Source organism: Syngnathoides biaculeatus, chromosome 8, assembly GCF_019802595.1.
Source record: "Syngnathoides biaculeatus isolate LvHL_M chromosome 8, ASM1980259v1, whole genome shotgun sequence".
Classification (NCBI taxonomy): Eukaryota; Metazoa; Chordata; class Actinopteri; order Syngnathiformes; family Syngnathidae; genus Syngnathoides; species Syngnathoides biaculeatus.
The window spans coordinates 1,385,741-1,407,484 of NC_084647.1; the positions used below are offsets into that span (position 1 = coordinate 1,385,741).

Below are 21,744 nucleotides of genomic sequence, written 5' to 3' on the forward strand. Positions count from 1 at the left end.
GATGTTTTAAACTTTATTCACAGACAAGATCCCATAGGCAGATATATACAGATATTTTATTTCTCTAACATCAAATAATATGCACCCATCTGTTATAGTAGCAATAACATTAGTCCAGTCTTTTGAGTCTGGACTAAGGCGTTATTCATCTTACAAAACAGTTTATCAAATAGCTAAAACACATGCAAGGGAGGAAACAGAGTACTATTCTAAATAATTTGCAAATGGATTGATTTTAATATATTACATTTATAAAATTATGGGCATTAGAACTAATTATGGCTCTTGACTTTTTCCAGTGGTGAAGTTTGTGCCAAATAATGCCCAGCGATACCTTCTTTATCACATGGTTCCTTTTACCGGAAAATTAAATATGCACGAGCAGAACCAAAAAAATGCAAGCAAATATTTCATGAGTTTGATTTTACAGTACAGAGATGGAGAAGCGACATGATGAGCCAAAAAGAAGAACTTCCCATTTTCTGCAGCTAAGCATGTTACTAAATACAGGTAAGAAGCTTCCAGAGAAGGAGGGGGGGCGGGGGGGGGGAAATCACATTGACAACATGGAGACAGTCGTCTCACCTAACAACAGTAACCATCATAGAAGTCTCGAAGGACAGACGCCAAAAGCCTCGGCTACATGGAAATCCTGTGAGAACCAGCAGCGGATTATGGCATCATCTGTTGAGACAAATAAGCGCGGAGGGGTGGAGAAGCAAATAGGACATTAAATGAACGGTAAAGTGCACATGATCAAATCCACAGGGTGCTACAGTAGCTGGGGTGGTCACTGGGATATGCCTTAGGTGGGGCGGTGAGGGTTGGGTGACACTCTATCCTGCTCACACTTTATCACAGATAACCGTCTCCACCACGAACGTATTCTCAAAGTGACGAATGCTGTGGCAGTCCTTCGCCTCTCGCTTGGTGATGCCTGTGAGGGAAAAGGGGCGAGACACAAATCTGCTGAGATCTTGGGCTCAACTTTTGACCGCAGTACAAAATTCCATGAGGTCCACAACTTTTTGCGATACACCTAAAAGCTACTTACGTCTGCGGGAGACACGGCGGTTCAAGCGGTACGTGTCCTTCCCGTTGCAAAGGTGGTAGATGAACGGTCCCAGCTGGCGCATGTTGTGCACTTTGCCGGTCACTACCATCTCTTCATGAATTATGTATGTCTGAGGCAGGTATGTTCCTTTCTACAGGACCCAAGCAAAGAATCACTGAATCACCCTTTGGACATACATTCCAGGCCTATGCACCATAGTATTATTCCAATAAATTAAACATACTGTAAACACATTTGAACTCTCATAAAAAAAAAAAAATGAAAAAAAAAACATGAAAAGAACAGAAAACATTTTCTATAATTTGTAGTGTCTCCATGTGTACCTTTACGAGGTGGGACCTGGGATAGCCAACCTGTAATTGTGTGAACGTGAGTGGTGGCTGACAGCAGCTCATGCATGCATGTATCCATTGTGTTCGTATTTTCTTATTTTCCTAGGATTCAACAAACTGTTGAAAATGCATATGCAAATATAGCTCATTAATTAAGGGCATTATGGTGAGTATACTGTAAAAAATGAAAGTTCATAAGGCACATAGGCTCGTTTACACTGCAGGTCCAAGTATTACATTTCAATGCCTATGTCCAATTAATCTATATCCATGCACAGTATTTTCACAGACATAAGGCGCACTTAAATCTCTTGAATTTTCTCCAAAACGGACAGGGCGCCTTATACGTGATCCGTTGTCCAAAATTTGTAACCGACTAGAAGCATTTCCTGCTGACACGCTAGTTATATGAAGGAAAAGAAGACCTGTGAGAGGACCGCATGTGGAAGTTACAGGCTAAAGCATGGGTGTGGAGAGGACGCTAAAGGCACGTTCCCCGAGAAGGTACATAATTCCGGTATGTGTTTTGTGCTAAACAACATAGCTTTGGTTAAGGTCCCCCGAAAATGGCACCAACAAAGAGCTATGCTTACAAAGAACAAACAACCACTGTAAATATACAAAGTGCAGCTAATGAACTCAGAGCTTGTTGCTATACTGGGAGCCTACAAGGAGAGGTGGCCCAAATTGGAAGAACAACACGAGCAATGGATCAATTAAAGAACAAACGATTGCCGTGGAAAAAAAAAAAGAAAAAAAAAACAAGATACAGACTTCATTCGCTGGACATTGCCATGAACAAAATAAAAGTGAAGTTGGGAGCGATGGATGACAAATGGCGAACACAATGTTATTAAGAGGCAGGCCCGGGTGAGTTACGCCACATCTTCTGAAAGGATTGTTGTGGATGCTTGGGCTAACCTGTCTGCTTCCACTCGAGGAAGTAGGAAAACGAGCTTTGCCAAGTCAAGAAGAGCAGGCTGAATTTCCGCGGAAACAAGAGGAGGTGGCCCAAGTTGGAAGAACAACACGAGCAATGGATTAATTAAAGAACAAACAATCGCCATGAAAGAAAAAAAACAACATTCGCTGGACATCGATGTGAACAGGGTAAGGAAAGTGAAGTTGTGAGCAACGTGGGATATACCATAAACACAGTGAGTTCAGTTGTACTTTATTAACGTATTTAATAATGTAGCTATACTATATTGCCATACTAGCTTAAAGCATACGGTAACATACATGTACGATATTTAAAAAGGCACCCGGAGGAAAACTTGACTTTGGTTGTACTTTAAGTATTTAAAAAGCGTGCATACTGGCTACCATATGGTTTAGGCTGGTATCTCTATACTGCTATATTGTATAGCTACACAGTTAAATACTTAAGTACAACTGAACTCACGATTTACACTGTTAAATATGTCAGTTAAGTACGTACCACTGAACTCGGTTTGCTATCCGGTACCTTTTTAAATAGCGTGCATGGATGCTACCATGTGCTTTAAGCTAATGTTCCTATATAGCTATATCCTTTGCAGCGCTAAACGTGTATATAAATATTATAATAATATATAAATAAGTATATAAATAACGTTTGAAGTGCATGTTTTGTGTCAATCATTTCTTCACTCATTGTTTTGTTGTCTGCTGGTTGCTGTAGTGTAAAGATTTTCGTTTGGTGTGAAACCGTGGTGACGATGGTGTGTTGACTCATGACTCGCTCCCACCGCTCGTAGTGGAGGGAAAAAAAGTGTAAGCTCGTCCTTCTGCTTAGAAAAATAAAGATGCAATTGTGCCTCACTATCTCACGAGCGCCACCCTCCCTGCACCTAATAATATGGTGCACCTTGTACATGTGTTAAATAGTGGAATTGCACCCGCATCTGACAATGGGCCTTTTCATATGGTACGCCTTATAGCTGTGAAAATACGGTACATAATTCATTTTAAATGGCCAAATTGTAGCTACGTATATAATTACTAGGCTTTACACAATCAGGATTTTTGGGGCCGATCACCTATCAGGGGGTTTACAAATAATAACTGATCACAAGATCCAATACTACACTCGTACTGAATAGAAGAGTACAATGCAGTACAGTACTATACTGTACTTAATTGTTAAAAAAAATATATATTTACAATAAATAATGTATCTTTATCCATCAATATCTGCCGGTGAGGTCAACTGACTAACAAAACAAATTAAAGGTCTTATATTACGGTAGCTGGCATTAAGTACATACAACAATTAATGCATATAATTTTTGTGACATTTTTGTTTTGTGACTTACTATCAGATTTTTCAACTGTTTACAAACAACTACGAGCACTCGCACTAGGTTGCTAGGGTACGTAATGTTTTTTCTAGCTTGAGAACTGTATTGCATTAAAAGTATGTGAACATACCTCAAGAAAGCCTTACACGAACGTCCTCTCCTGTCCTGAGTACAAGTGACCACCAACACCCCACCCCCCCCTTTTTTTTTTTTTCTTATAATATAGTCGGTGTGATCCACTGGTGTTGTCATCTCCATGGTAACGTGTATCCAGTTACATTTGAGTTGAGAAGATAATGCCCAATGATCGTTAAAAACAAGATGCGGTGGTATCTGAATACAATATTTTATTGGAGTAGTTTGACACAGCTCCAACCAATCTGCAAAAACAATGCCTATTAACGCTGACCTGATCAGGCCGATTTAAAAAAAAAAAAAAAAAAAAAAAAAAAAAAAAAAAATCGGTGTAAAGTCGAACAACCACATAAGTGTCAACAGTGGAGCGTGACGACAGAATTAAAAATGAATACATCCATCAAACCTCTGGACCCCTTGTCCTCATAAATACATAATGAATATTAAACATTACATACTGGAGTTAGCCTGGGCTGACCGTTCCCTTTGTTTAAAAGTGGCTAACTTTGCTGATCAGTCATCACACATATCTGTGTGCTCCTGCTGCACACGCATCAGCAAATATCAGATAAACATATGCTTTTTCTGCCGCATTCCGAAGAGGCTGATTCAGATTGTTTTATTTTCCTCCTCTTTATGCTGCCATCATGCATATCCAAAAAGTGCCATTTGAGAACATAAAATTGGAAGTGGGTCACTTAAACCATGTAGTGCAAGTTAAGCCTTACAAACAAACAAACCATTACCATTTACATTCACATTCACATTCAGGGAAAGCAGAGAGTTGGATGGTGGCGGGGGGGATTTTGTGTTTGGCCATGCATCAGCTACATCTACAGATGTGCTACATTAATTGACAAAGTCTCACTGGGTGGCTTGGTGATGAAGTGCTGCTTAACCCTGAAGGAAAAAACACTCCTAAATCTTAATGGGCAGTCACATTATGGGAGGTGGTGTTGTGGTTAAATTAGATAGTGATGGATTCATTTTCCATCTGGACCAGGATGTGTGAGCATCTACTGTTCTGGAGAGAGTCTCGACAAAATTATTATTATTTTTTTTTCGAGTGACTGGCAGCCATTGCTTTGTAGCAATGTTTTAACTCCACCCCCAGTCGTCACAGAAATGAACAAAACCACCCCCACAAAACAGCGATTTCAACCAGTTTGATCAGTGGGCATTAAGTGTGCTGCAACGCTGTTATCTTGTGTATTTTGAAAAAAGATTGGACACCTTTTCTTCAGACACTTGGTAACTCCTTTATATTGTTTATATAGAGGCCCTATAGCTCAGTGGTTAGAGCATTGGTTTGGTAAACCAGAGGTTGTGAGTTTGTATCTCACTGGGGCCACTATTCCCACGTCAGGAAGGGCATCCGGGGTAAAAACTGTGCCAAACAAATATGAGCGTTGATCTGAGATGTCATGCTGTGGCGACCCCTAACGGGACAAGTCAAAAGATACTTTTTTTTTTTATATTGTTCAGATACCATCCTACAATTGGACTTTAGGCTACCTATACAATGGATGCATTACCTTGACGTTGATAAGCAGTTCCCAAAGGTTGCGTGGGGGCATAACAATGGTGGTGTTGAGCTCAATCACATAGCACTTGTCCAGAGCAATGTCATGGTAAGCAGTCAATCCCTGCAAAAGACAGCTTCTTATAGAAAGAATGGCTTCAAACAGTTTTTCAAAAGATTTGAATTCACACTTCAGACATGCTGGCAGCAGCCCGTAATGTAATGTTTTACAATCCAGATAGGAAGAATGGTTAACTATGAAACTACATTTAAATACAAAACATTTTGGGGGCAGGACTAACTGGTGGGGTGATAGTTCTCAAAAGAAAGAGTTGCAGGTTAAACAAAATTAAAACACTCTTGAGCCTTATAAACTACTGGATGCTCGACATCCAGTATAAAGATTCCATACAAGTACAACTCAAAATACGTCTGCTCACTCTGTGAAAATCGTGGATGATGTCAGCAGGATCGCTGCCTCCAAAATGAGGTACGGGCACAGTGATCTTCTCATAATTGTCGGCCAAGTAAATGCCCACGTTCTCCGCCAGTTCCTGTCGCCCACGCAGCGGTGCGTACACGGAGTCCTCGTAAACCACCTTGCAATGGAACAAGTTCTCCTCTGGGGCCTGTTTTCAAGCACACACATGCCAGAAAATGTTCTTCTGAGTTGTGAAACCCCACAGCTTCATTCTCCATTTTCTAAATGCATGTTTTGCAGTGATGAATGACAAAAAGGTAGCCTACGTGAGGTATGAAGTAGTAGCGGTACACATAGATGGAGGCGAGGACCAGACCGGCCATGAAGACAACCAGACCAAACGTCAGGCAGCACAGCCCGTTGAGAGGAGACTTCTTGGAGCGCAATGGTAGGACGAGCTCATCTTCATCCTCCTGGGAATGAAAGTCATCAAAAATTTGCAGGTACCTTCCTTCAAACAGGTTCTGTGTCACTGAAACCAGAATGCTGAAATAGACTTAAGTTAAGCTTCTTCCAAGAAACAGCCAACCCCTCGCCCACATTTTAGGTCATTTTTACAGTATACAGGGCAAGCAAATAATAGTGATCAACTGTTTTTCACCATTTCAGTTTTCCTGCTTTGGTTGGCCATGGCTAAAATGCCGCCCAGCATGTGTCTCCTTTGCCCCTGGTTACCATTTCAGTGTTAAAGTACAAAAGCTTTGACTTTCTTTTGCAGTGAACCTTTGCTAGCAGTGACTAACCAAATGCAAACACACTTTGCATTTATTTTGAGAACTGTTAACAAGAATCACCTTGTTATTTGCTCAAAATGATGTTACACAAGTCTCTCATTTCTTGAGAGCAAGGTTACGCAGATTTATTTAATAGTTGTTGGAAATTGTTACAGGGTATACCATACTCTGTGTAACGCAAGGAGGGGTTTGTAAAATTTCACTCTTCTCATGCAATTAAATTGACATTTTCAGCACCATCTCATGTTATTCACGTTGCAAGGAACAGAGGAACTGTTTGCAAGGACTTGGCAAAGAGGAACCAGACTGTGAGAGATGGTGTGAATCAAGCAAGGACGCCTCCAGTCTCACAGGCCATCTGCCAGTACCACAGCACCATTCCTTTGTTAGCAGGGTGTCACTACGGAGTAGCTCATCTGGTGTACATGAACTGACTAAGAAATCACAGCACGCAAGTGCTGCTGGGTTTTTGCAATGAGTACTATAAGGACAGCTAAATGTTAAAACACAGAGTAATGTGGTCATTAAATTATGTTCTGTCTTCTCTTCCACATCGCGAAGCCCATTTGTCTCAAAGTCAGTGGCACTTCGGCAGTATTGCCCGTCCATCGTCACCTTGCAATTAAACACTGAGCTGATGTCTGCACGCCTGTGAACGTTTCAACAGGATTATGCGTGCAGCAGCTGCATCTGCCATCTTGTCAGGAAAGGCTTGTGCGCTTTTCCAGCCCTGCCCTGTGGTTCTAATGGGGGATGTTGTGGTAAATGATTCGCGACAGACGGCAATAAATACATAAACAGGAGGGGACGACGACTGGGCTATACGGTATCACTGGGTAGCTCTCTGTAAATTCCTGCATTACCCATTAAATTGTTCTCCATGATGATGTATCGTTGCTGGGTTTCCGTGACACTGCCTAAGCCGAATGGAGCCTGAAATGAACGCATTGTAAGAGGACGTCATCACAGCTCCGGCAGGTTTCGCACTCAAGCAAATGGCTCACATCGACGGACAGGTAGACGAGGCACCCTCGTATCGTGTTACAAATCAAACTACAAGCATCAAGAAGACCACACTGCAACAAAACAAGACAAAAAAAAAAAAAGGAACCTGAACTCACCATCGGATGGGGAATGAGGATTTCGTTCTTGCCCCCATCATTCTCTTTGCCTTCTTTCTGGCCCGCGACAGGCTGGAAAGTGATCTTCACCATGTTCGCGTCAGTGTTTGCTCTGCAGCTGAAGCACAAACGAAACCACCTTTTTTCGGACAGACCACCTTGACACCGATCAACTGCTTTCCGTTCAGTTGCTCTCTCTGCCGGAAGTTGGCAGTCTCTCCGCCCCCCGGTTTTCCACTCTTAAAGGGCGCAGCTTTTTATTTTCTTAGTGTCCATTTAGTTATCCAGTTCTAATGATTCTATACGCTGGTGGATTTAAAATATCTCGAATAAACTTACCAGGCAACAATGCACAGCATTTATTAATGACTAGTGTCCCTCTGACATGCATTTGCAGAGCATTATTTGCGCATTCATCCACGTGACTAACGTTGCTTTTTTTTTTATTTTTTTTTTTTTTGCAGTGGGAAAAAAATGACATCAGCTTCATATTTCATGTTTCTTTATTCTCATAGGGCTCAGCCTTTTGACACTTCCGAAAGCACCCCGATGTTCTACGCTGAAATTGGTGTCAAAAGCTGCATACAAGCGAAGTTCGTGACATTTCAGTAAAGTTGTTAAATTAACAATTCCAGTACGACACCATTAGGAAAGCATCATGCACAGCCAGTGTAGGAAGATGCATGCTCAATGTGCATGGAGGAGCTGGGCTGAGGGAGCGGTGCTGTGGCCTCTCTTACCTGTTGGAATCTGTGCTTCCCATTATTTGGACGATGTAAACCCTGCAATTCTCTTCGTTGCTTTGTCTATAGTACCTTAAGGACAAACCACCATGATCACAGTAGACTCTTTGCATAACACATAATTGTACTGGATTTAGATTCCATTCACACTACAAAACAGGGGTATAAGCTACAATGGTCCTGCTGAATTTACCACAAAAGCAGTCCCCAAGAAACAAGCCCTATAGCTCAGGATGAAGGTGGAAATACAAATTATTGATGCTGAGGCGTGGGGACCACTCAGTGCACATGCTCATTTCCAATTTGTAGCTCGTTACAAAGCAGGCAATTGATAACTGGTTTAAACCTTCCTTTCCTATCCAGGAGAGATGTTGGAGCAGCCAATCAGCAACATGCTGAGAAAACCAAAGTGATCCCTTTCTGGTGATTCAATTTCCGTCCTTGTGCATTTAATTAAAATCTTAAAGTACACGTATCAGACTCAAGGCCTGGAGGCTAAATCAGGCCCACCACATAATTTTATGTAGCCTGCGCAAGTAGATCATATGCATATCGTGCATTGAGAGGTTTCTTGCTAACATACCAAATTTAAAATTTGTCTTTACTTTTAATAGTATTTTTGTCACTAATCCCCATTTTAAAAGTGTAATTGTTTTTTTTTTTTGCTCACTCATTAGTTATCCATCAATTTCTCATAATAACGAGCCAACCATACATTTGTACGGGCTCACAGTCAAAACAGCCATCCGAGGCCATTACTGTACTACAATGTAGCCGATGGAAAAAAAAAAAAAAAAGGAGTTTGATAACCCTTCCCCATGGGGTAGCTAACTGGGAGCTGCCCTTTAAAATACATACAAGAAACCCAGCAACCATTTCAGCAGTAAAATGAAATGTAAAAACAATGACACTTGTCTCGCTTAAGGTTTACAAAGTAATTTGATTACCATTAACCACAAGCTTCATGTTTAAGGTAAATACAAATAATATATTCCTATGTTAAGGTTAACCAAAAAAAAAAAAAAAAATCCTACAAAAAAAAAAAAAAAAAAAAAAACGTACACGTTCTCCCTGTCTAAGAAAAGAAGGGGGAGGATTTTGGGGCTTTCATTGGTTTTATCTCTTCCGCTGCTCAAATATTTTCAGTGCTGGGCATTTAACAGCTCACAGGAGGTCAAGACTGCCACACAACATGGCATCGAAGTTGTCGCCACTCATTGGATTCGACGAGGGCATTGACGCACATTTATGTAAGTGTCGGACCACTGAACATGGTCGGGCCACGGCAGCGCCGCCATCAGGTGCAGACACCCACCTGTCACCTTCCAAGGCACGCGGGAAAAGAGAACCATGTTTATCGTACCATTTCTATCATACAGGTTTGAGGCCATATTCTTTCGGATAGTGTGTATGAAACTGTAGCTGTTATACACTATACAAGTGTTCAGTAAGCCTTAAAATCTTGACTTCCTATGCATGTCAAGTTAGAAGTCAGCCTTTGTGGTTAACAGACTTGTTTATGACTGACTAATGTGATTTTGGACCATATGTGGTTCAAGGTGCATGAAAGCAGCAGCATCTACTGTTTTCCTTTAAACAGAAACTCTTGGGGGGGAAAAGAAATACACAATGAACAATGTTCACGGATGGGCTGGCAACTTCCCAACAACTTCAAACGTGTTTTTGTTGTCTGAAGTTTGTTTGCTGAAATTTTGTTCAGAAACCAGAACAGCAGCAGCTGATGGGTCCGTTAAGCAGGTGTTAAGTGGCCAAGAAATGGTGGCTCCGCCCCCTCCTTGTCCTTGGCATCCTGCCTCAGGCCTCCTGCTGCGTGGGTCTCTTGAGGTCCCGGATCTGTTTGACCAGGTAGGTCTTTTCATCATTGAACTGTTCGTCTTCTGTTCTGTCATTCTGGAACTTGCTGAGGAACTCGATGAGCTTGGCCTGGTTCTTCAGTAAGATGTCCAGTATGGGCTGAGTCTTGCTAGGATTGGCCACAAACACCTGACACATAAGGCAGAAAAAGAACACATTCAAGTGTGTGCTGTGGGTGGTACCCACCATGTATCATGTGGAACACACGCATGGTTGCCTAGGTTTATCTTATTTTTACTTTATGAAAACTAACTATATGTGTCCAAACTGCCACACTGCATCACAGTTCTTAAGATCCAGGTTTTAATCCAGCCTCTCCTGTGTGAAGTTTGCATGTTCTCTCCATGCCTGCGTGGCTTTCCTACGACTACTAACATATGTCCCAAAAACATGCATGGTAGCTTAACTGAAAACTCTAAACTGTCCATATGTGTGAATGTGAGTGTGAATTTGTTTCCATGTGCCCTGTGACTGGCCCTCGACCAGTTCAGGTCGTACCAGCACGCCTGTGAGCCTAGTGAGGATAAGTGATGAAGAATATGGATGGATGAGAAAAACATCTCAAATTAATAAACTTGATTAATAATAAATTCAAATGAATGTTTTCCTCTCCAAATTATTTCCTGCTGTGTTGTATTGCCTGTCAATGTTTTTCATTTTCCTCAGAAGTCTTTTACCTTAAAAACATGGAACGCCTCAAACTGAATGTTGCGGCTCTTGTCACGTAGCAAATTCATCATTAGTTTCAGATTTTCTGGCTTGCTGATGTATTTGGTCATGATGCTGAAGTTGTGCCGGTCAAGGAGCAACTCTCCCAGTAACTGTCATTTTGCAGTGAGAAAACAGATGACAATGCATCAATTCAGTCATTTACTGTATGTCGTCTGATTGACTGGCAAGAAAACATGAAACAGAGAGAGTTCACTACTAGATGGGACTTGCAACAGGATGGCTACGAACCTTTAAATTATGGAAGCCCATTCCTGACAAATTATATTATACATATATACACACACACACAAGAAAGTAAAAACCCAATTGCAATGAAGTTGGGATGTTGTGTTAAATAAAAACAGAATACAATGATTTCCAAATCATGTTTAACCTTTATTTAATTGAATACACTAATTAAAAGATATTTACTGATGTTCAAACTGACAAACTTTGTTTTTAGTAAATAATCATTAACTTGGGAGTTTATTAGCTGCAACACGGTCAAAAACACTGGCACAGGTGCCACAAAAATACTGTGAAAGATTAGGAATGTTTATCAAACATCTGTTCGGAACATCCCACAGGTGAACAAGCTAATTGGGGACAGGTGGGTGCCATGATGGCGTATAAAAAAAAGAGCTTCCCTGAATTGGTCACTCATTCACAAACAAAGATGGGGTGAGCTTCACCTCTTCATGAACACATGCATAGGAAAAATAGTTTAAAGGGCTACTGACAAGTAAAACATGATTTTTAGTATGTTTTGAATTTTTTAAATAATATAATAGTTGGGGGGGCTAATTTGTCTCTCAGTTTATAGCATATGTTAAGTGTGAATTTAGAATAAATTCCCTTGGTCAAACCGGCAACATATAACAAAGCACTTGTATTGCCTTTAATCACACAGACAATACAATACAAAACAATAAAAAAAAAAGTACAAAGACAGTTTAATAGCGTGTAACACGAGCTAACTAGACGTATAGTCGCCAAACTCAAACTTCTCCGAAAGCAGCAATAATAAAAAGCTCTGTCCACGTCCGACGATGTAATCCTTCTCTCAGAAGGTAACAAAAGATCCGCATCATATCGGTAGTGTCAGTTTACTTACTTACAGCAAAAAAGTTTGGGAATCACCGATATTCATGCACAAATATTTTTTTGGCCCATTACCGCCAGTGATTTTTATTTTATTTTTTAACACCCCAACACATTATTTGCATACATAAATAGTCTAATTTAAAACAAAACAAAAAAAAAAAACACACTGATACACTCATGCTCCGCTATTTGAGGAGAGAGTGGTGACTTTTAATTACTTCCAGAAACTAGTATCCTGCCTTTTTTGTTATTGTTTTTTTTATTTTTATGGCAGTAATGGACTTTTATATTAAATATCTCTGTGAGGCATTATGAGAAATCCCACTCATATTCAAGGCAGGACACACGCAACTCCAATACTACTCACTGCCGTATTCTACTAAAATACACCGTACTGCTTCCAGTCAGGGGAGGAAAAAACGTCCCTGTATGTGACTAAAGTGTGGCAGCTTCAATATGAATCCCACTGACATTAACCCACCTTAATCTCAAAGCATTACGATAACCAAACATCTGCCATTTTGTATTTATATTTAGGATGACATCTCATTTCAACTATGTAGCTTTCCCTTCCCTTGATGCAGGAGCCAATCATATGACAGCAGAGGGTATCCTGCCTAGAGCATGAATAGGACTCCAAAGAAGACCTCTGAGAAACCAGTTTATGGTATCGGGTCCATGCGCTTACCTTGAGAGACTGCCTTTTTGTCACGTAGTTTTCAGAGTGGAGTAACTTCTCGTATTCACTAAAAAACTACAGAAAGGAGAGGAAAGCAAAATAAAGCTGATGGTCTTATTAGGTCTAGGAATGGTTTCACGAAAAATGGCTTATGGCAGCCCTAACAGCTGTAATGAAATGATTTAGTGTTTCAGGATCTGAACTTGAGCAGTAAATGTGGATAATTGATGATGATGACGTGCACATTTAACATAGATTGTCGCAGGTCACAAACAGACAAGCAAACTTCGGACTCTTACTTTGTCATAATGTTGCTCTAGAAACTCTGCACTTAGTAGCTTGTGTCTTGTGAGGAGGTCCTAAAATAAAATTCACAACAAATTCAGGCTTGACAATAACACTGCCTGCTCACGTTTTTTTTTCCACAGACAGGTAGGGAGGGAGGGAAACACATTAGAAAAAATGAGAACAAAATATCCCTAATTGATAAATCTGAACCATACTATGCAGAAGTCATATTGTTGGAAATAATTAGTAGTACATGAAACAAGGAATTTATGGTTTGTAATAAATATGAATGAAAGCACAGTTTGAGTATGTACCTGTATATGGTCAAAAATAAAGGAATTTTATGTTCATGGTGTGATCATAGTTGAACTAAAACTGTGACCTCACAAAAACATTTGAACGTGAAACATGTTAGACGAGTTTTTAATTAGAGAGGTCTCTTATACCTAAAGTTTGACCAAACCCTTTGCAACGGGTCTTGCATGCATTAATCAACATGTCAAGCAACTTTCTGTTTATGTGACAACCTTAAATACATCATTTCATGAAGAAAAACATCAGGAAATGATGTGTTTTTGGGTGTGCAAGAACACACAGCCTCCTTACTTTGAAAGTGGCGAATGCATCTGAGGCAATATCGAACGTGGACATCTCCACATATCGGAAGAAGTCATAAAACTGCTCTGACCACAGTGTGATTTTGGCCAGAGGTTCATGTCGGATGCATTCCCTCAACATGATCCCACAGTTGAGGGCAATCTCTGGAGACTCGTACCTGCACAGCACAGTGACCGGCTCACTGAACAACAAGCAAAAATGCTACACATACACACAAAGCAAAGTAGAGTTTCTCATGTACTGTTCACAATTTTGGTGGTCAATAATCCCAGAATCCACTTGAAGATGCAAATCAACTGAAAACGGGGCAGAGTCATTAGACAAGTATTGTTTAAAGTACTAATCCAGAGGAAATATAATCTATCATGCAAATGTAGCTAAAATTTCATAAAATATTTAAAAATTCTCAACACAACAGAAATTAAATAAATTAGCACCAAAGTGCACATTTTCTTTGTAATCCGAATGCCTCCCATGTCTGTTTCAAACAGAGGCTCTGTTGAAGCTGCTTCCGTGTGACGTCACACCTTGACAACACCAATAAACAATGCCTTTCAACACAGACAATCATATACACATGTGGGATCTAAAGAAGATGGAGAGCAGTAATGAAGTTTTTATGGATTGTGGAAATGCTACTGGCTTCTTGTGCGTGCATAAGAGATCACACAGGTTTCCGAAGCAATGAGTGTTTACTGAACTCCGAGGACATGGAACACAGTGAGCGGTTACACATAGACTGCCACAGTTAAATGACGAGAACATAGATAAGGGACCCAACCCATAACACCTAGGAGAAGTGCATGCCCCTACTCGGCATAATGACAACCAATTAACAGAATGCTCTGTGGAAGAGATGGAAACTGAAGGGGAGGAATTTTCTTATTATTCCCATGTTCGAAAAACATCCCATGCATGTGTAATGGACCTTTCCGACCTGTCACTTGTACAATAATTGCCAAACGGATAGCCGCATTGTCTTAACCCCTGGCTCGCCACATTGTCCAACAAGCAATGCTGCTTATCAGTACTGTGCGCTTGGAAAAGTTAATGTGACGAAGAAATTGGTCCTCAAATGCACTTGGGGAACGTGCAATTCTGATGAAAGATATCTTGCTAGGTTACAAGGGGACCGGTTGATCCATTTTTCAATGCCTAAAAGACAGTTGAAGTGTCTATCATGGATTAAGCCTTGCGGAAAATTAAATGTGTATAACATCAACAAACACGGCTGCATGTTCGAAGGTAAGTGAGGGAGAAGTATCTTCTGAGTTTGATTTAATAATCAGTGCTTTATACATTTCAGGAGAACAACTTTCACTTTGTTAGTGTATCACCGACCTGCTGAATGAAGTGTGTAATGTTTTATGTCGAAGAGTCTGGTTAGTGATATGTAAATGCACAATGAAATGCAAGAGAAATGTCTATTTGCCTATTTGTATCACATCGGACTTTTAAGACCGACCACTGGGTTTGATTACGAGCCAAGTCAAATGAATACACCCACACATAACGACTACAATCATATTACTCGTGATCTTTACAAGTAAAAAGTACTTAACCTGCTTTACATGCGCCGTACCATTACAGTATTTTATCCTGTTGGATTTCAATATGAAGTTTGTGAGGCGCCAAACTTTTTTTTTTTTTTTTTTGCATCGATCAACATTTCGCTGTTAACTCTGACATTGCACCCTGCTCCGTCCAAAATCTTAATTCCGTGTACATATCCTTGCATGAAATAGTTGAGACCTCTCTGTAGAACTCTCTTGGACAAGTCTGACGCATTTGGCAAAAAACATACTGCAATATTGTCTGGAATACCCGATAGAGAATAGACTTCAAACATGTTATGTTCAATCGGCATTTTGAAAGTTTGGGGGACATGGCTAAGGGGGTGGAGCTTAAGGTCGCAATCGGAAAGGTCCATTCAACCATATATGTTTGAACCTGTGTGACGGTCTGAGCGACGAATGCAAAACAAGGACAGGATTCGGCGAAACCCGATGAAGGTGACGTGGAACTTCCCACCCAAAACACAGACTGCTAGTTGCCGCAAGAAATTTACGTACATCTTGTTGATGAAATAATCTAATTCAAACGCGTTTAAATGTCTGATGCTGCTTGCACACAACAGTGAGTCGTTTGTTGTTGTACTAGCGACTGAGTCTGTGTAAAACAAACCTTGAAGCCTTCGGTATCGTTCTGCATTTAAAGATTCAGCCCGTATTTTAAATAATGCACCTTGAGAACACACACCACCGTAATAGAATTTCAGCAACACTTCAAGATCAACAGTACACTAACCAGGGATGAGAATGCCAAATGAGAAAAAAGTCTGGCCCTCAGCGGGGTGCAGGGGGGGCGAAGGCCCCTGAAGCTAAGCGATTTTAGCAATTTGTTAGCCCCAAAACCATTCATTTCAACACTAAATTAAATTTGTGGAAAAAAAAATGTCCCTTGTTTGGTGCTCCACCAGTACCGCAAAAATTGAAATAGTTTCATTTCTTCAATGCTTGAATTAATGTACTTATTTGAAGCACATTACATAGCGTTTCACCATTTGCCAAACTTCAGAATGAAATTTCAAATCTCTTTCACTGTTTAATATGGATACACCATTATATTTTCTTTTTGATATGCTGTCAGTTATTCATAGAATTAGTATAGGGTATCGATGAAGCACAAGTTTTTAGAACAATATGAATAAAAATTACCTTACCACATATGTGCTGTAGGCTGCTTTATCCATATTTCTCTTCGCTCAATCTTCATCCTTTATGTCTAACTTTCGCCATCGTAAAACACACAGTCGCTCAGTTCGCGCTAAATTCCTCGCACCATTACTTGGCTAACAAGTTACACTGCGATTTCTGAGAACCGAGAACACGTACATGGCAATGGTGAAACTCGATTAACCACTAACAGGATTGGATCGTTATACTGTATAACTCTGTTGTCCAATCGAGTAATCTGCCGCAAACAAGTTTTAATGTTTATGTCGCAAAATGCAAATATTTACACAAGAAGCAAGTTAGAACGGCATATGATAGTTGTGCTTGTGCTAGCACTAAGCTGACCTTGCAGCTCGGAGCCCACCACCGAGAGGCAGGCGCACGATACCCTACCCCTAACCCCCCACCCAAAATTTTCACAACGGATTTGCGCTTATCTCAAGAATGGTCATTTTGGTCTGAAAAAGTCAGAATTCCGCCGATTTGCGGAAAATTCTCATCCCTGACTAACTTTATACATTCTCTAAATTTCGTCACCTCCGAAACATCACATGGATATGGATATTAGCTGACACATTATATATATATATATATATATATATATATATATATATATAAGTACTGTACTTAATGAGGTACATACTTGTCAATACTAAACAATGGAACACGTACGTACTTGCTACTGAAGCTGAGTGAACGCTGCACCAGGTTTTCAAAGCAGTCCTCCGTGAAATGCTTGGAACATATTATTGTCCACTTTGATTTGTAAGTCCAATGCGGCCACTTTGCCTTCACAAACCTGGTTCATAACCTGCCTATCCATCTTTCGGCCATTCATGTAAGCTGACTCAGTCAACGTTTGACGCAGAACAGCAGTATGCAACACCCTTCCTCATTCTCGTTGCAAGTTTTTTCCACTCCCTGGCAATATGTCTTACCATGACGTCACATTCCGAGGAGTAACGGAACTTCCCAAATATAAGTGACACACTTTTGAGACTGACTTTGATGCTAATTTATTTAATTTCCGTTGTGTTGAGAATTTTTAAAATATTTAATAATTTTAGCTGGATTTTCATGATAGACAAAATACATTTCCTCTGGAATAGTACTTTAAAGAAAACCAAATATTCACAGGGCATTTGAGAAGCTGTTACTTTTTTATTTGTGAACACCGTGGAAATTTCCCTTACCCTTTTAGTAACATGAAGAGTATATTTTGCTGTGTACAGAGATACTCCACCGTCGGTGTCCGAGTACCAATCTGACGTCTCAAAATGTTGTTGAAGATCTGAGCTACATCTTTTTTGCCCTGAGTGTAAAATACACACAAAAAGATATTGTGGGGAAACAACAATTAAATCATTAATTGAAAATGAATTATCAAATTAATTGACAACTATTTTGATAATTCATTTTTTAGACACCTTTTGAAATAAAATAAAAAAAAAAAAGCCAAATCCTCTGAATTTATTTAACTTCTGGAGTTTTTCATGAAAGCAGACCATCTTTGTATTCCAATCAAAAAAAGGACTTTTGCAAACATCTATATTTCCTTCATGATTGACATTCTCGCCTATTTTCTGACTTTTTAGCGACCGAATCCAAAAGTGAATCACAATCAATTGTTTGTGCATTTTCTGCACTGTTAATTTCAAGTATTGTCCTGTTTTTGAATAAAGGAATGGAAACATCTCATAGATCCATCGATTAAACAAAATTCATTGACTATCCATCATTTTCTTAGCCGCTTATCCTCACGAGGGTCGCAGGAGTGCTGGAGCCCATCCCAGCTGTCAACAGGCAGGGTACACCCTGAACTGGTTGCCAAACAAATCACAGGGCACATAGAGACAAACAGCCACAGTCACAATCACAGGCGCAATCTTTTGAGTGTCAAACTAATGTTGCATGTTTTTGGGATGTGGGAAGAAACCGGATTGCCCATAGAAAACCAACGCAGGAACGGGGAGAACATGCAAACTCCACACAGGCGGGGCCGGGATCTAAGCCTGGACCTCAGAACTGTGAGGCCAACCCTTTCCATCTGATCCACCGTGCTGCTCTTGACAGACCAATCAATGAAATTAATTGTTAGTGGGAAAATAAAGTCAGTGTAGTCCTAATAAATGCAGTGAAGAAACTAAGTATTTGAGCATGCGGCTATATCGCAAGTTCTCCCACTTAGAAATCATGGAGGAGTCTAAAATTTTCATCATAGGCACATGTCCACTGGGAGAGATAATCTTAAAAAGAAAAAAATCAAGAAATTCCAATGTATGATTTTTTTACCGATTTATTTGTGTGATATAGCTGCAAATAAGTATTTCACCATCGGAGAAAAAAAGCTAATATTTGGTACAGTAGTCCTTATTTGCAATTAGAGAGGTCAAACGTTTCCTGTAGTTGTTCACCAGGTTTGCACACACTACAGGATGGATTTTGGCCCACTTCTCCACACAGATCTTTTCTAGATCAGACAGGTTTCTGGGCTGTCGCTGAGAAACACGGAGTTTCAGCTTGCTCCAAAGATTTTCTATTGGGTTTCGGTCTGTAGAATGGCTAGGCCACGCCAGAACCTTGATATAGTCCTCACGGAGCTACTCCTTGGTTTTCGTAGCTGCGTGATTTGAGTCATTGTCATGTTGAAAGACCCAGCCACAACCCATCTTCAATGCTCTGACTGAGGGAAAGAGGTTGTTCCGCAAAATCTCACAATACATGGCCGCGATCATCCTCTCCTTAATACGGTGGAGTTGTCCTGTCCCATGTGCAGAAAAACACCCCCAAAGCATGATGCAACCACCTCCATGCTTCACAGTAGGGATGGTGTTCTTGTGAAGGAACTCATCGTTCGTCTTCCTCCAAACACTGTTAGTGGAATTATGACCAAAAAGTTCAATTTTGGTGTCATCTGACCACAAACCCTTCTCCCATGACTCTATTATCCAAATAGTCATACAAACTTAAGATGGACCTTGACATATGCTGGTTTAAGCAGGGGAACTTTCCGTGCCATGCATGTTTTCAAACCATCACGTCTTAGTCTATTACCAACAATCACCTTGGAAACAGTGGTCCCAGCTCTTTTCAGGTCATTGACCAAGTCCTGTCGTGTAGTCCTGGGCTGATTCCTCACCTTTCTAAGGATTATTGAGACCCCACGAGGTGATATCTTGCATGGGGCTCCACTCCGATTGAGACTGACTGTCATGTTTGACATCTTCCAATTTCTAATGATTGCTCCAACAGTGGATCTTTTTGTTGCTTGGCAATTTCTCCGTAGCACTTTCCAACCATGTGGAGTTGTACAATTTTGTCTGGTGTCTTTGGACAGCTCTTTGGTCTTGACCATGTAATTAGTTTGAGTCTTACTGATTGCATGGGGTCGACGGGTGTCTTTATGGAGCTTATGACCTCACACAGGTGCATCTGATTCAGGATAATACATGGAGTCGAGGTGGACTTTTAAAGGCAGACCAACAGGTCTTTGAGGGTCAGAATTCTCGCTGAGTGACAGGTGTTCAAATATTTATTTGCAGCTGTATCACACAAATTGTTAAAAAACATACATTGTGATTTCTGGATGTTTCTTTTTAGATTATTTTTCTGACAGTGGACATGCACCAATGATGAAAATTTCGGACCACTCCTTGAGTTCTAAGTGGGACAACTTGCAATATAGCAGGGTGTTCAAATACTTGTTTTCTTCACTGTACATAAAATTTTGAGAAGGCACAATACAAAGATGTTTTCACAATACACTCCTGAACCCACAACCCAATGAAGTAGAAATACGGAACAATCAGAAGACAACGTGTATGTATTTTGTGATGCGTATTTCTCAACCATAATCTAACAACAGCAGGAAGTATGAGGGAAGATGAAAGAAGAAGTGGCAGACAATCACACAACACAGCAACATAAGACAAGTGCATGAGTCAGGGAAGCAGCAGGTAGCTGCTGTGGTGGTGCATGCCCGAAAAACAAGAGCTTTGATACCCATGAACACAGAGACAGTATCATTATCAACATGTTCTCAACACCATGACTTGACTCAATATTTCATTTTCATGACAGAATTCACCAAGAATTACTATTATGATTACAAGATATGAGATACAGGAAATCATCCACACCAATAATCATTGCCGTTTTAAGGTGCCTTCTGCCATCTAGAGGTCGTTCTTTCTGTTCAATGTCAAACAATAATAAGAAGTGCGCTGGGCTATCAAACACCCACGTAATGCATTGAAGTCCTACCCTTGAGACACAACAGCACTATTTGGGATAGGCACAGGAAAAGATGCATGGAGGATGGATGAATAGATGTTAAAGGGCCACTGACACCTAAAATTTAGTATAATATATAATAATCATCTGCAATGGTCCCATACATTTTTTCACGGCAAGTCTGAATGTTGGCGTATATCCTTTTTTTTTTTTTTTTCCCCCCATCTCACGCCAGGGAAAGTCTCTCTCGGGCTGTGTTGAAGAAGCAGCAGGAAGTGACGTTTTTTTGCAGACGCCTCCAGTGGCGGGTTTCTACCTGCAAGAGATTAGCTGTTTGCGTGTTAGCCAAAATGCCGACTCGTTGTATTGCTGGATTTTACTCGAACATTCGGGAGGATGGAATCACTCTTCACACATTTCCAAAAAACCTGGTTCGTCGTGAAAAATTGATTGCAGAGGTGCAAAGGACAAGAGCGTCATGGGTTTTAAATGACAGGTAGGTGTGTCTAGAGCTATTAAAAAAATAGTAATGGGGGGCCAGACGTAATCCATCTCTCAAAACATAAAAGAACCATGTACGTAAGTCAGGGGTGCTAAATGTGTTGTTCATCGCCGGCGGGCCTGGCGTCGTTCATCGCCGGGGGAGGTGGATAAGACGGGGAGGCGGTTTGGCTGTGTGCGGGAGGAGAAAGGAGTTCACACCCCCCTGGGGACCCCTGAAGGAGTTACTTCACCCGGCATGGTTCCTCCTGAGTACGCTACATACTGTCATTCATCCTGTCGGGGAGTCTGTTGTTAGTTAGAAGTCATGCCATCTAAATATGGCTCGAAAAGATTGGGTAATATTGCCCTGGTTACTTCACTCGTTTATGAGATGTTCTTCTTTGAAAAGAGCTTCCGAGTCAGATGGGGCGTCGGAAAAATCCGAAAATCTCTCCTGTTCCTCTCCCTTAGCAGATGCCACTCCGTGTTTTCAATGGCGACTCTCCCAGTGTGACATCTGCAAATGACGTTGCAGGCAATATGAAGCCACTGTGATGTCGACTGAGACTTCCTCAACTTTGCGCATTAATGAC

At 40.7% G+C, this 21,744-nt stretch overlaps 2 protein-coding genes across 4 annotated transcripts in view; both read right to left on the reverse strand.

The window, feature by feature from the left end:
• On the reverse strand, positions 1-9,396 carry LOC133504404 (integral membrane protein 2C-like). 2 transcript variants are annotated; one of them, XM_061826600.1, is made up of 8 exons: positions 8,423-9,396; positions 7,683-7,800; positions 6,094-6,240; positions 5,787-5,975; positions 5,360-5,470; positions 1,055-1,205; positions 850-937; positions 1-684 (listed from the first exon to the last, which is right to left on the reverse strand). In XM_061826600.1, the coding sequence occupies exons 1-8, from the start codon at positions 8,536-8,538 to the stop codon at positions 681-683; spliced, it is 924 nt and encodes a 307-aa protein (XP_061682584.1). In that variant the 5' UTR covers positions 8,539-9,396; the 3' UTR covers positions 1-680. The 2 variants fall into 2 exon arrangements, with proteins under 2 accessions (XP_061682584.1, XP_061682583.1); XM_061826599.1 differs by having other exon boundaries at positions 1-937.
• cab39 (calcium binding protein 39) overlaps positions 8,984-21,744 on the reverse strand; it is a 17,963-nt gene continuing 5,202 nt past the window's right edge. For both annotated transcript variants that reach the window (XM_061826598.1, XM_061826597.1), the window contains exons 4-9: positions 17,629-17,747; positions 13,689-13,857; positions 13,094-13,153; positions 12,804-12,869; positions 10,978-11,121; positions 8,984-10,429 (exon numbers count right to left, since the gene is read on the reverse strand). In XM_061826598.1, coding sequence (XP_061682582.1) covers positions 10,241-10,429; positions 10,978-11,121; positions 12,804-12,869; positions 13,094-13,153; positions 13,689-13,857; positions 17,629-17,747 — 747 coding nt within the window. In that variant the 3' untranslated portion in view covers positions 8,984-10,240. The remainder of the gene's footprint in view (positions 10,430-10,977; positions 11,122-12,803; positions 12,870-13,093; positions 13,154-13,688; positions 13,858-17,628; positions 17,748-21,744) is intronic.